The sequence below is a fragment of the Argiope bruennichi genome, chromosome 5 (assembly GCF_947563725.1).
Source record: "Argiope bruennichi chromosome 5, qqArgBrue1.1, whole genome shotgun sequence".
Taxonomy (NCBI): Eukaryota; Metazoa; Arthropoda; class Arachnida; order Araneae; family Araneidae; genus Argiope; species Argiope bruennichi.
In genome coordinates this window covers 51,021,633-51,035,541 of record NC_079155.1, presented here as the reverse complement: position 1 = coordinate 51,035,541, position 13,909 = coordinate 51,021,633, and the positions used below count along the sequence as shown (strand labels likewise).

Genomic DNA, 13,909 nt, shown 5'->3' with positions numbered 1-13,909 from the left:
TTCCACATTACTAACTAAATACTATTGTGCTGCAATTTAATTGCTACACATTTCTATACTTCTAAATACATTCAGAAGCAGTTTTGTAAAGTTATTTTAAAGTTTCATTTCAAAGCAATACGAGGGCTACTTCAGCATGGACCTCTTCACTAATCAGATGAGGTCTCAACACCTTCTCAATTTTCAAACTTATACACCACATCAAGTGGGTGTTTTACATTTTGTATCCAATTTAAGCTTACATACACAGCAAATATTTGATAAAATCAAATCCTGAATCTGAAATCCATCAATTTCTGTTCAGATCTTACCATCAGGACATTGCAACCATATATTTTCAAACAAATGCATGTAAAGATAAATTATACCTTCCATAAAGAAATATCATTTGATACATTTTGAGCACCATAATTTATGTCATTATGCCCAAAATTTCTAAAAGTTATGAATTTTGTTATTGTTTTTATTTTAATAATATAAGAGTACTTTGTTTTTAGTTATGTTCATTACTGCATAGTTCAGAAATATTTTTTCCCTCCGACATTAAAGGCGCATTAAAAAAAAGTGAATGCAAACATTTTTCAGATTTTATAATTTAACAATAATTTTTAAGTGGTATTTTTCCTAATAATTTGATCAATTTCAAGCATATCGAGTTTATTGTTCTACTGAATTCAGCATTATCGATTATTAATCTGCATTACTTTCAACAAAAACCTAACTGATTCTTTTATCAATAATTAAATGACAAAATTTAACATTTTTAATAATGGTAAAAATAATTTTTAAAAATAAAGTGTAAAATTAATGTAAATAAAGCATTTCTAGTTTCAGAGTATAAAAATAAAGACTATTTAATAGCTTACTACTTAAAAATAAAACACAACTCAGATATTAAAACTTTTTTTATATAAATAACAGATTGTAAAAAGTTTGAAAACAACAAAAACTCAAATGGCTTTTGATAAAGATGATCCTAACTTATTTACAAACAGAAACTCAATTTCAAACTGATGAATTATGAAGACCATTTAAATAAAGTGCAAGCATTTTGGGGAACACTTCAGGGTTATAGTTTGTAATGAGATTTGTTTCAGATACTTCATCATACAAAGTAGTTGGTTCATCAATCCACACTTGGTTCTTTACACCATCATTGTGTCCCAGATCCAGTGTATTCAGTTGATATGCCAAGAAATTAAATGACTTGAGATCCATATACACACATTGTATGCTAATGGGTTCAGGTAAAACTTTAACATCCACCTAAATAAAATAGGGATAAAATTTATAGAAAATTTTGTAAAAATCTCCATTTATATTACATATAACTGTTCTAAACAAATAGATAAAAAACACATATGGTAATTTAAGAAACTTTTAGAATCATCAAATATTCTATTAATTCTGCTAAGTGAAATTTATTAAAAATTTTTAATAAAATGTTGTATTCATTAAAAATATAAATAAACTTTATGCAGTTTTAGTTTAATTGAAATATGCATAAAAGAAAATACAGTGCTATTTACAAATTCTTTAGCAACAAATGAACCTATTTTTAGTGTCATTGAAATATGCATAAAAGTAAAGATAGTGTTATTTAAAAATATTTTAGCCAGAAATTAACTTATTTGAAATAGATTGCACGCCATTTTTGCAAAGAAATTCCAAATTTCAATTTGTAGCAACAGTATTTGTTAATAACACTATCTTTTTTTTTATGCATATTTCAATGAAACTGAAAATACATAAATGGTAAATTTACTTTGATAGGTATTACACTATGTAATTACAAATTTTGGCTTTTGTGAATGATCTCCAAAAAGAAAAGAAAATAAATGCACGATCTTGATGTTAAAATGTTATTTTTAGGTACCTTTTTTATCCACAGTAATAACTTAAAGGCATTAGAGTAGAATATCTTACTTCTTAAATTCAAACACTTGTAAGTTTAAGGATAAAATGTATATCAGAATACAAGATGATGGTTTATATGACTTTTAATATGGAAAAATTCTATTTAATAGGTTCAATAATACGAACTGATTTAATTTTACATAACTGGCAAATACCCAATTAATTTTTAAACATGACAAGTTAAAATTCTAACTTTTTAAATACATTATTCGTATAGTTTGCTACAAGGCAGGAAAAAAAAAGTGTTATGGCATATTATATATATATATATATATATATATATATATATATATATATATATATATATATATATGCTGTGAGGTTAGATATATGGATATATGGTGCTTCACCAATTTAATCATTTGGACAAGTATCAGACAAGAAAGAAAACAAGGATATTTATTCAATCTCCCTATTTCCCTTAAATTTTAATAACAGTAATTTCAATATACTTTAAAGCTTTTGAAGTACTCATTTTATATTTCCAATTACTACAAAGTTCTTTGCTGATGATGGTTTTATAATGTAATAACTATCTCTACTATGCTATGTTAAACTTTCCTCAAGTTAGCTATCTTTCATGAATAAGACATCTAAAAAGCCAGGGTTTCAGAAACTTTAATTTTATTTGTAACTTGCTAAAGACAATTTCATTATCAAAAGAGTTTATTAATATATTGTCTCTAAGAAATTAGATGAAACCAACATTTGAAACCAATTAAATGAAAATCAAATGCATCATCTCTGACAAAATACAAAGAAAAAAATTCTACTAATTAATCTTAAATTTCATGATCTCTTTTAAAAAATTAAAAGAAAATTGTTTTAATTTTCTGGGGTAAAAAAAGAATTAATAAATTTGATAATACCAGCAAAAAATGTTTTAATTTTTAAATTTGCAAATATTGTTTCTTTCTTAGATAAACAGTATAAAAATGAAGGATTATCCATAGATACAAAACCTGATATAATTATTTTATTCACAGGCAGAGTACCTGCAAATAATGATTTATTTATATGTATAGTACATGCAAATAATTTTTTATTTATAGGTACAATGCCTGCAAATAATCATTCAATAAAAGAAATTCTGAGTCAGTAGAAAAAATAGAGAGCGAAGAATAAGTTTGTTTTTTTTAATGTGAAATTGGGAGGAAATTCTATAATTCTTTTTAAAACAGAAATGTAATATTATCCTTTTTATTCAAGTCATGATGTAGATAAGAAAAATATATTTCTAAAACTAATATTAAAAAGGCATAAATAAATTATGTAAAGGCAGCAATTCAACAAAATTTAGTTTTAAAAGCCACATACTAAAGCTAGGATGGATGTTAGTAATCATTTTGATTTCAGTGCTGGTAATCATTAACAGTCTCAGGCAGCTGAAGAAAGTGTAAGTTACGAAGTTTTAGTAAGAGCCAAACGAGCAGCAAAACATTTATCTCTTCTGTGTTTAGTATATTTTTGAAATTAATGTTGCAAACTTGTCAGTTTTGCAAACATAGCTCTAATAAATAACCGTTACACTAATTAGACTATTTAATAAACATAAACAATCCACCCACACACAAATGTTCATAAATGATAATCACAAAATTAATTATGTTAAAAAAGATGTAAAAAATCTATATAAATTTTTAAAAGGAATAAAAAATTACAGGGTGTTTTAAAATTTCCTAGCGAAATTAAAATAACACAGCAAATATAGCAGGAAAAAAAAATGTATAATTTTTCCAAGTTACCAACTTTACACTTATTCCAATATGTTCATTCTTGGAAATGTAACATATTAGTAGTTTAAAGTCAAAATTTTAATCCACTATGCTAAATATCTCTCATACAATGCTATCGACTATGCATATAAACTTACTACCTTCATAATAAATGGAAAATAAAAGATTCTTTAAATAGATAATTTCACAGACTTTTAAATATATTCTTCCTAAACTCCAGTATTATTCTCGTCTTTTCTTTTTTTTTTTTAACATGCAACTATTTTCAAGAAAGTTAAATTAAATTATCTGAGTGGAAAAAAATAATATAATAATAATATTTTCAAAGTTGTATAGAAAAATTTTGAATGAAAAGTTCTTACACCATATTTCATTTTGGCCTCCTTTGCACTAAAAGAAAAACAAGCTGCTATGGCTTGAGCAAGTGTTTGCTTTGGTTCCCACAAATCAAAAGATTTCTGTGCCACAAATAATGTATGAATATGTCTGTTATTGAATCTTGGAATGGCTAAGAAAAAAGTAAAGAAGATTATCAACACAAAATTGGGCAAACCACAATATTAATATTGAAATTTCCTTTCTCAAATCTGATAAATTCTTGAGTTCACAAAAAATAAATAACCGCAGCAGTATTTAACTAGATATTTTATTTGTATTAAAGTAACAAGGTCTATTTAAAATGTCATACACTCAGGAATATTTGAATTTTCAAATGATGGTAGAAAAATATTTGATTAATAATAAGTTAAGTTTTTATTCTCATTTTGATATTCAAGTAATTATTTTAGGTTATCATTACAGCAAAAAGCAATCAAAATGATGAAAGAATTTCAAAAAAGACAATTGTAATGCCTATGATTTAATTTCCTAATTTGTAATATTCTTCCACATTTTTTTTTTTTCCCCTCTCTCAAAACAATCCATATAAATTTTCTCTAATGTCTTTTTTTTTTTTTTTTTTTTTTTTTTTTTTAGAATTAGCTGTTTCTATTTTCCCATAAAAAAAATTTTAAGCAGATTTATAATTTGCTGCATATGCTACCTCATAAAATAATAATAATAACATAACATGCTAATAAACAGTGAAGTGAAGTGTAAAAAAATAGTTTTTAGAAAATATATACAAATATGATGCTGAATTAAAACATTAAGCCTTTATAAGGTGTAAAGAAAGAAAGAAAAAAAAAAAAAGAAAAAGAATTAGCCTAGGCCTGATTAGGGAACAAATTCTGAAACAAACAGAACAAACAGATTTGCTATCTTTGCTGATTGGAGTAATAAATATGTTTTGAAAGCTATAAGGATTTCACTGCTTTTACAGTGTTAACTGAACTACTAATCGCTTAATGAATAATAATAATATACTCTTGCCTTATTGTAATATGGACAGTTAAGTTGCGTGGAAATGGACAATAAAAAGTAAAGCTAAATAATTTTAAGGTTAAAAAAAAAAATTTTTAATTTATCTTTTCATTCAATACAGTTGGGTTTTCCCCCCCCCCTCTCTTTTCTTTTTTGTCTAAATAACACCAATCAGAATAAATATTGCATGTTATGTGACTTTTCATCATAATTTTCATGAGACTTTAATTATTATAGACAGATTATCACATTAAAATGCTGTGAGTTGTATAAATAAATGTTAAATAATGTAATGCCATTTTGTTCTGAAACATAATTTCTGAGATATAGCTTTTATCAATGTATATTAATATAAAGTTATTATATATCAATTATTATAAATTTTATTATTATATATTAATATAAAGTTTTGTGTTTTAATGTTAATCTTAATATTCTCTTGGCAAATACTAAAATATTTCAGATGAAATTTAGGAAAACCAAAATCAAAACCGCCAGGGAAAAAAAAAAGATAAGTCACATTTTAATATTCTTTAATATATAAGTAATTAATGGCTATTGATTTATTTTAAAGACAAGTAAGAAAAAGCAAGTTTTAAATTCTTGACATCTCTACTGATTCGAAAAGGGATAAGAAATCTTTATGTATTTGTTTCTCCATAAAAATTTTCATATTTTTAAAAAAAATTTTAAATATTCTTTTCTAAAAAAAAAAGCAATAGAGGGGGAAAAAATCAGCAAATGATACTCACAAGGAGAAACAGGCATTTCTTCCAATTTATCAAGATCCAATGTTGGTTTGATTGGGAAAATGTTCGGAACTTCTAGTCTTTCTGTTTCAGCAACTTGATTGGGAGAAGCAAATCTTTTTAAAGGTTCACTCGATGTAACTAAAAATTCACATGGCATCTGAAATGTCACACTGGATCCATCTGAAGCAAAAATTAACATATTTAATTTTAAAATAAACAAACAAAATATTATAATTGAATAAATGAAATACTGTAATATTGATCTTCATCAGATATTGCTGTTTCACAGTAAAATATATTTATAATATTCTCAACTATTTTAATATGAACATCATCCATAAGAAAAATTAAAAATAAGTTATCTTGCCAATTGCTTTAAAATAAATTATTCCATACTTAGTTCAAAATATTATGAATATATTTTACTGTGAAAGAGCAATATCTGCCAATGTGGATACTCTCCTATGAATATCAATATTCTCACAGTCGCTTGATAAAAATCTTAAATATTTGCTAAAAGCTATTATTCTCACTTTCATTGTTGAAACTGCATTTCTCATTGTAAATGTCAACATTCATTATGCACAAATGGTGAATTCTAAATAAAAACACTTCCTTTATGTTAAGACAAAAATGCTACTCTTTAAATAATATTATTTAAAATATCATTATAAGAGAAAGCTTAAGTAACAGGCACATGAAAATAAGCCATTGAATCTAAAATGAATAATATATTCTAAATTTTAAGAAAAATAATAATTAAATTGCATAAAAATTATGAGTAATTCTATACATTTTTAATTATTCCAACAACCTTATGTCTCTTTGGCTGTGTCTTCTCAACCTCTCATTTCACCTCTCAATAGAACTTATATGAACAAACAGTGAAAATAATTTAAATGTATAATCAAATATTAGATTGTTGACAGACCTATACGATACCGTCAACATTCAATGGAGAATATTGACATTCTCTAATTTTGATCTTTTACAGTAACATATATATATATATATGTTACTGTGGCGGTTCTTGTGTCATCACTAAACTCAGTCAATAAGAAGTCATCTGATTCTCGCAAGCAGAACCCTGTATTCAGTCTTGTAAAAGTGTTCATCAAGTTCATTAAATTGAATTGTTATCATATAGAGTGTGACAAGGCATGTCTGCTCACAATGCTGCACAAGAGCGACACAACACAAGATGAGAAAAAGCTAAAAGAGAGGAAAAATAATTTTCACAGTGCTTATATGCTATTGGATTCTGATAGGGATTTCTTACACATATCATTTTGATAAGGGAAACACAGGGATTTTTTAGAGGATTTTATTTAGGTCAGAAATTTTTTATCCCTTCACTCAGAGCGTGGGAATCGCTGATGAAAGCATTCTTACAAAGCTTCTCTTAAATTAATTAAATAGAAAAAGTGGAATTGGATCAGGAAATAGGAAAATATTTTAGAATGAAGTTAATATGGGCTGAATTAAGATAAAACTTTGGAAATTAATTAAGGGTTAATTTATATTTTAAAATATCATTATATATATATATATATATATATATATATATATATATATATATATATATATATATATATATAAGCAATGACAACTACTTCACATTATATATAAGTAATATATAATGTGATATATATTATTCCAAACAAACTTTACTATTTAGCTAATTCATATAACTGTATTCAAGATCAATACAAGAACATTAAAAAAAAACTTTAAAACAATAAAATGACTAATGATGCAAAATTGTTTTTTTTTTTTTTTTTTTTTGTTATTAAACACAAATTTCAAAAATTATAATCAACTCTTATTATAAATATATTTTTTTTATTTTATTTTATTCATCATGCTTTCAGATTTTGTATCAAAGTAAATAAAATATAATGCTGAAATTAGCAACAATTAAACATAATTCTGAAACACTATTGAGAAAAAAAAAATCTGAAAAATATCTTACTACAATATATGGATACATATTTTCAAAATATATAAACACTTGGAAATATTTTTTTAAGTCCCTTTTATTTTAATTGCATGGATATATATTTTTAAAAATAAATTATGCTTCTACCAAAGATAGAATAGAACAACACAGACAGTGAGTCTTCAAATAGAATTATAAAGATAGCAATCTTAATTGGTCATTCAAATACTTGCCTTTAAGTATTACAGATATTCATATTATTCTTTAATTAAATCATACATTGTTTTGCAAAATCAAATATAAATTAGATATAGGTATAATTGATAGTTAACAATGATATTTAATTTTCTCATTGAGAGTGATTCTAGTGCTATGCAATTTATATAATTTTTAGGCAAAAAAGGGAAGAAACACTTAGATCAAATGAATAATAATGATAAAGTAGTTCATGGACAATATGAATACAAATGTTCTAAAATCAAATCCATATTTAAAAGGGTGCAATTTTTTAAAACAGTAAAAAATTTGGCAGAACATAAATTTTGGAAAAATTAAAGTAGTCCCATACTTCGGTGAATGCTTAAGTCACAGAAAGCATTAATGACTTTGTCTCTTTTCAAACAGGCAGGATATTTTCCAACTGCAGCATCACATAAAAAGATCAATTTTTCAAGGAGTCCAGATCTATTAAAAAGTTCATTGTTAGTGCATGATTTGATAATTAAAGAATAATCAAATTTTTAAAGTATTAAAATGGTATAATGTCATCAAGAAGACTCAAGTGTACCCAATTTTGAAATTTTAGCACATTAAAACATTCCATCTTTATAAGCATGAAAAGTTAAGTGTTCAAAAATAAATTTAAGGGACAAAAAAAAAAAATAAAAAAGTGTAATATTTGCATAACTGGGGGAATATCAAAGTTTTACTTACACTTTCTTATCATTTTGAGTGCCATATACTCTCCTAAAATTATAGCCAGGATTCTCAGGATCAACTAACTTGGGCAGTTTGTACTGATCACCATCCCATACTTGGGCTTGCAAAAGACTAGTTTGAACCAGCTGGTCTTGATTAGGTAAGGAATCTACACCAATTAAAGATGTCAGTTGTGGAGGCAAACCCTGGTATGGCAAAGTTTTTGTCAAAGCTAAAGTCTGATTTTCATCTAAAAGCAGGAAAGAAATAGCTTTATAACTATCAATACACTATTAATACAAAACAATCTTTCAAAATTCTCTTTAATTTTGCAGAATTAATTCTAATTAAACTGGAACAATATTTGAAAAAAAAAGTCTGTTAATATATGTATACAATGAGGTAAAAATCAACATGTAATTACATTTTTAATTATTTTATTTAGGCACCTTATAATCAGAAATACAAATTCTTCCCATGAAGTTCTGAAGTGATAAAAGAAATAGTATAACTTATGACAGTATTTTTTTCAAAAGTATATGTATACAGATTTACAAGTTTGGAAATAGAAACAGATTGATTTAAAATCCTAGAAATTAGAGAATGAAATAACTTATCTTGACAGAGAAGACTAGAACATGAGAATAATAAAAAAAAAAAAACATGCATATATAGACTCATTATTACTTTAAAATTAAGAGCCACAAATTTGAAGAACCAAGCAGGGAATGAAAAAGATAGATTTAAAGTTAATTATCCTAAAAGCATTTAATAAAAAAAGCATTAAGAAAAAAATCTTCTAGACAGTAAATAATATTATCTTTTTCATTCTTATTCCTAATTTCTCGTGATAAAAGAAAGTAATAACCTTCAATAATTAGAATGTGCAAAAAAAAAAAAATAATTTTGATGAACTTGATACAAATAGTATTGGTAAAAAAATTTTCTCATGCAAATTTTCTCACTTCTCCTTTCTCTTTAACAAATCTCGAGGTACTTTTTTTCTTTTTTTAATTATATATAAAGGGCAGTCAAATGAAAACAAGACAGATGAGAAAAAAAAGTAAGTAAGTTATTTATTATTTCAAAAGTAACAGCTATAACGATTAATACATTTATTCCACTGCAAGACAAGATGGTCATTCGGCAAGTGTGCACCTGTTTGTCCAAAGCAAATTAATATCCATGGATACCTTTCTTCAGAAATATATGGTAATCGCACGGACAGAAATCTGGACAGTATGAAGGATGTGTAAAATCTTCCCATTGAAACTTCTGCAGTGTAATCTTAATATCCTTGGTAACATGAAGGTGAGAATTATTCTACAATAGAATAAAGTCATCTGTCAAAATTCCAGGACATTTGGATTTGATGGTAAATCTCAATTTTTGCAAAGTTTTCACGGCCCACTGTATATTAATTGTGGAGCCAAGTAATGCAAAAAAATCAATTAGTAATGGGACCTTGTAATCAAAGAAAAAAAGGCCAACATGGCTTTTTCACAGATGATGTACACAATTTTGGATTTTTTTCAGTGGGGATAAATCCATGTGCTTTCATTGTTGGCTCTGATGCCTACTCTCCAACTAAAAATGATGATACCATGTTTCATCTTCCATGACAATATGTGACAGGAAATAGTATTCTTCATTGTGATTACAGATGCTGCAATGATATATCATTGCACTGCAATTGTTCAATATCATTTACTGCACTCAAGGGCACATAACATACTATATTCACTATACACAGCAGACATTTTGGCATGAGTTTCACTTCCTGACACTACTTCTGCAGTCAGCATGTGGTTGTCAGCACCCAGTTTCCATAGAAATGTTGAAAACGCATACAATTCAGTGACTTCAATTCAAGCAGGATTAACAAACAAATGATACAGTGGTGAACATTCATGTTGCTTTTTCCTGATCCCATTACAGGCTGCTTATATACACAAACCTACTAACATTACCAACTTCCAAACCATGTTCATTATATACTCTGTCTTGTTTTCATATGATTGAATATATATATATATATATATATATACACACACCCACACCCTGCATACAAAAAGCAAATTTATATACTTCAGAATTTCATAATCTAAATTCACTTCTATCAATAGCCTAATATCATAACTCTAACAAGAGCAAGTATAAATAAATAAAATAAATTTTATTTTCTTTATTTTGATATATTTCTTGAAATAAGATTAAGGAGTTGGGATATATAAATATAAATGTGGAAAGTAAACTGAATAAAAATTAAAAATAAAAGATTAATACAATATGACAAACTATAAAATTTCAAAACAAAAAAGAAAATGGTGCTAAAAACATTTGTTATAATTGCATAAATTTTTCTTAGAATGTAATTTTCTGAAAAAAATAGCAAAATCTATATATAGCCTAGTCTGGGTAATATTTATATAGTAACCCGTCAAAAACAATTAAATTAAAGGTCAATAGAATCATTAGATTTATTGCATTCACTTACTTTCAGACACTTGCGTTTTGCCATGCATCACATAAAAATATTTTTTTTGACTAAAAACACTGGGAGGTAGAGGTAAAGGCTTTGGTACTACTTTCACAGGAGGAAACCTGAGGAAAATATAAATGCTTAATATATAAATTGAAAGTACAAAATAACTTAAGCAAAATAATAATAATAATAATCTTAAAACTTTAAATGAGCAATTCTTTTATATAAATAAATTTATTTATTTCGTGTATCTTAGAAATGGCTCTAACAATTTGGATCAAATTTTACATTTAGATAAGATTTTGTTTTTTAAGTTTATCTATACATATATCTTTCCTGAAAATATGTGATTTTTACACTAAAAAAAAATATTTTTTTTATAAACTAAATATTAAAACAAATATATTCAACTTCTGCTTTGAAATGTGGGCAGTGCAGTATAGTAGTCAAAACAACATGAAAAAAGCATGCACCATTGTGGGTCCTTGGTTCGAATTGCATGTTTTGCTTTTTTTTTACTGATGCATTTATAATTAATATTTTTGTTTTTTAAGTTTTATATATAGGTGCCTTTCTTGAAAAAATGCAAATTTATGCAAAAAAAATATTAGAGCATTTTTCTATCTGCTCTCATGCTGACAATGTCATATAAGGTCATCTCGGACACACTTTCACTATGGTAAAAGGTTCAAAAATGTAAGTAATGATAGATAAACTGTAAAATGAATGTTGTAATATAGCAGATTGTTTTGAATAATATGTTAAACTAAGTGCATTCATGATTTTTTTTATTTAAATTAATAGTACATATGTAGGAAAAATTGAAAAATATTCATATGTAATCAGTATGTGATCCATATCTAAATATTTCCTCTAAAAAAACATAATTTTACAAAAAAAAAAAAAAAAAAAAAAAAACTGCCCAGCAAATTTTGGTTTTCTAGATATTAAATAAATACAAAAGAGAGCCTGTTTTAAATACTTTCATATTAATATTTGTTTACTTTTCAGTTTATGAAAGAAAGAAAAATTATCAAAATTTGTTCTTTAGCCATCTGAAAAAATAACTATACAGACAATACAAGCATTGAAATGCCTATAAATTATAAAATGTTTAGTAAGAAGATATGTTCAATATTTAAATTACGTCCAGTTGAATTACAGCTTTTCTCTTCTTCCTTTATTTTGTTCTGGATATATTAAAAATGCATGAGGAAATTAAATTTTAAATTACAATAAACAACCAAATAAATAACTTTACTTAGTTTCTTCCTTCTATTACATCAGAATTGTGAGACTTTAATGAAATGCATTCTTAAAAAGTAAAGATAATTTTTTAAGTACAATAAATTATAAATAGTTCAACTGATACAGATTTGAAGACTGCTGAATTAAAGGAATTTTTCAAATATACAATTTAATTACAAAAATCCATATTTACTGACCATAATATTAGAAAATAATCAAATTATACAGAAAATTATGCAATACATAAAAAATATAATTCAAAATTGCACTTTTAACTTGCACTAAGGTTGCTGAAATCTACATGCAACAACTTGTTTCCCTTCCAATCTTCCCATTTACCCTTTGGAAAAAGCCATATAATAAATGGGAACAGACTGGTGCAATATTGTATTGCTAACTATTTATCATTATCTGATTCAATGGTATTTCAGTCTATGAAACTTATAAAGCAAAGTTTTAAAAATAAAGAATGTCCATTTTTAGAAAACTTCTCTAAAAAAAGTTTAAAGAAGTTTTTCAAGGTATAATCATTAAATTTCAACAGCATTCCTGTTTAAAATCTAAAATCTACAAAACTGAAAAAGAAAAAAATCTTCAAGAGATAAAGTATATGAGGTCCATTGGTAAACATTTACTATAACCTCAGCTATTCCTTTGTTCTTACTCATCCAAACTTTACCTTGTTTCCATAGTGTAATTTAAAAGGGGATCAAATACAAACTCAAAGAGGGTTAAAACCAGATATCTGGTGACTTTAGGATAAAACAATTCACTATTATAAAATACTAGTGGATTCAATTATTTTTTTAATTATTTCATCAAGAAAATGATACAACCAGATAATTATACAGCAAAAAAATCAAAATCATTGCTTTGAAGTGAGAAATATTAATTAAACAGTCAAAATTTCATTAAATCTGTCACAAACCTACAAGGTGCATTAACCATAAACTACTGTACAAATGATCAAACGTATAATAAGACATTAAGCTATTTACTTTTTATTTTCCCATAAAATTTCTTTCGCATCCTTTATAATAACACCAATTTCTTTAAGTTCTTCAGGAACTTGCAATTCCGTAGCCTGCAAGCGTCCTTGTCTCTTCCAAATTCTTCCAAAGTGGCGGTGATAATTTATTTGGTTCAAAATATGAGAGAAACGCATTTTGAAGCAGAAAAGGCAAATGTCTTTCTATTCCACAAACATTTAAAAAGATAAGCAATAACAAGTAGCGGTAAACTATAATATAATCGTATATTCTATCTTTTAAGTATATACTCAGGGACCACAACAAAAACATTACGAATTTGTTGCCAATTCATATTTTCTCAATAAAATAACGTAAACCCAACAATGTAGGAAACGCCAAATATTTTCATTTAAACATTTCTTAGTGTAAAACAAGAACAAATGAATCACAAGAAATTCATAGAAATATTTAAGTTTTATTTCTAAAATAAAATAACATAAAAAGATATTTGAAAAGATATTTTTATTTATATAAATGTACTTAAATGGTGAAAAATAGATAACAGGAAAAAGCGGGACTTT

The 13,909-nt window shown here is 25.7% G+C and overlaps 1 protein-coding gene across 1 annotated transcript; it reads right to left on the bottom strand.

Annotated features, from left to right (window-relative positions):
* Positions 1 to 878: 878 nt before the first annotated feature.
* On the bottom strand, positions 879 to 13,662 carry LOC129969470 (39S ribosomal protein L37, mitochondrial-like). The gene is made up of 7 exons (XM_056084053.1): positions 13,356 to 13,662; positions 11,122 to 11,228; positions 8,640 to 8,874; positions 8,275 to 8,390; positions 5,768 to 5,947; positions 4,016 to 4,161; positions 879 to 1,266 (listed from the first exon to the last, which is right to left on the bottom strand). The coding sequence occupies exons 1-7, from the start codon at positions 13,520 to 13,522 to the stop codon at positions 1,006 to 1,008; spliced, it is 1,212 nt and encodes a 403-aa protein (XP_055940028.1). The 5' UTR covers positions 13,523 to 13,662; the 3' UTR covers positions 879 to 1,005.
* Between the last annotated feature and the right edge of the window lie 247 nt (positions 13,663 to 13,909).

Bases quoted from the DNA above. Each gene is read 5' to 3' on its own strand.
- LOC129969470 (XM_056084053.1), bottom strand. From the start codon at position 13,522: ATGCGTTTCTCTCATATTTTGAACCAAATAAATTATCACCGCCACTTT. The intron at 8,875-11,121 runs GTAAGTGAATGC...TCCTGCTTTTAG, and splicing joins CAAAACGCAAGTGTCTGAAA to ATGAAAATCAGACTTTAGCT. The intron at 1,267-4,015 runs GTAAGAACTTTT...TATTTTATTTAG, and splicing joins AGGCCAAAATGAAATATGGT to GTGGATGTTAAAGTTTTACC.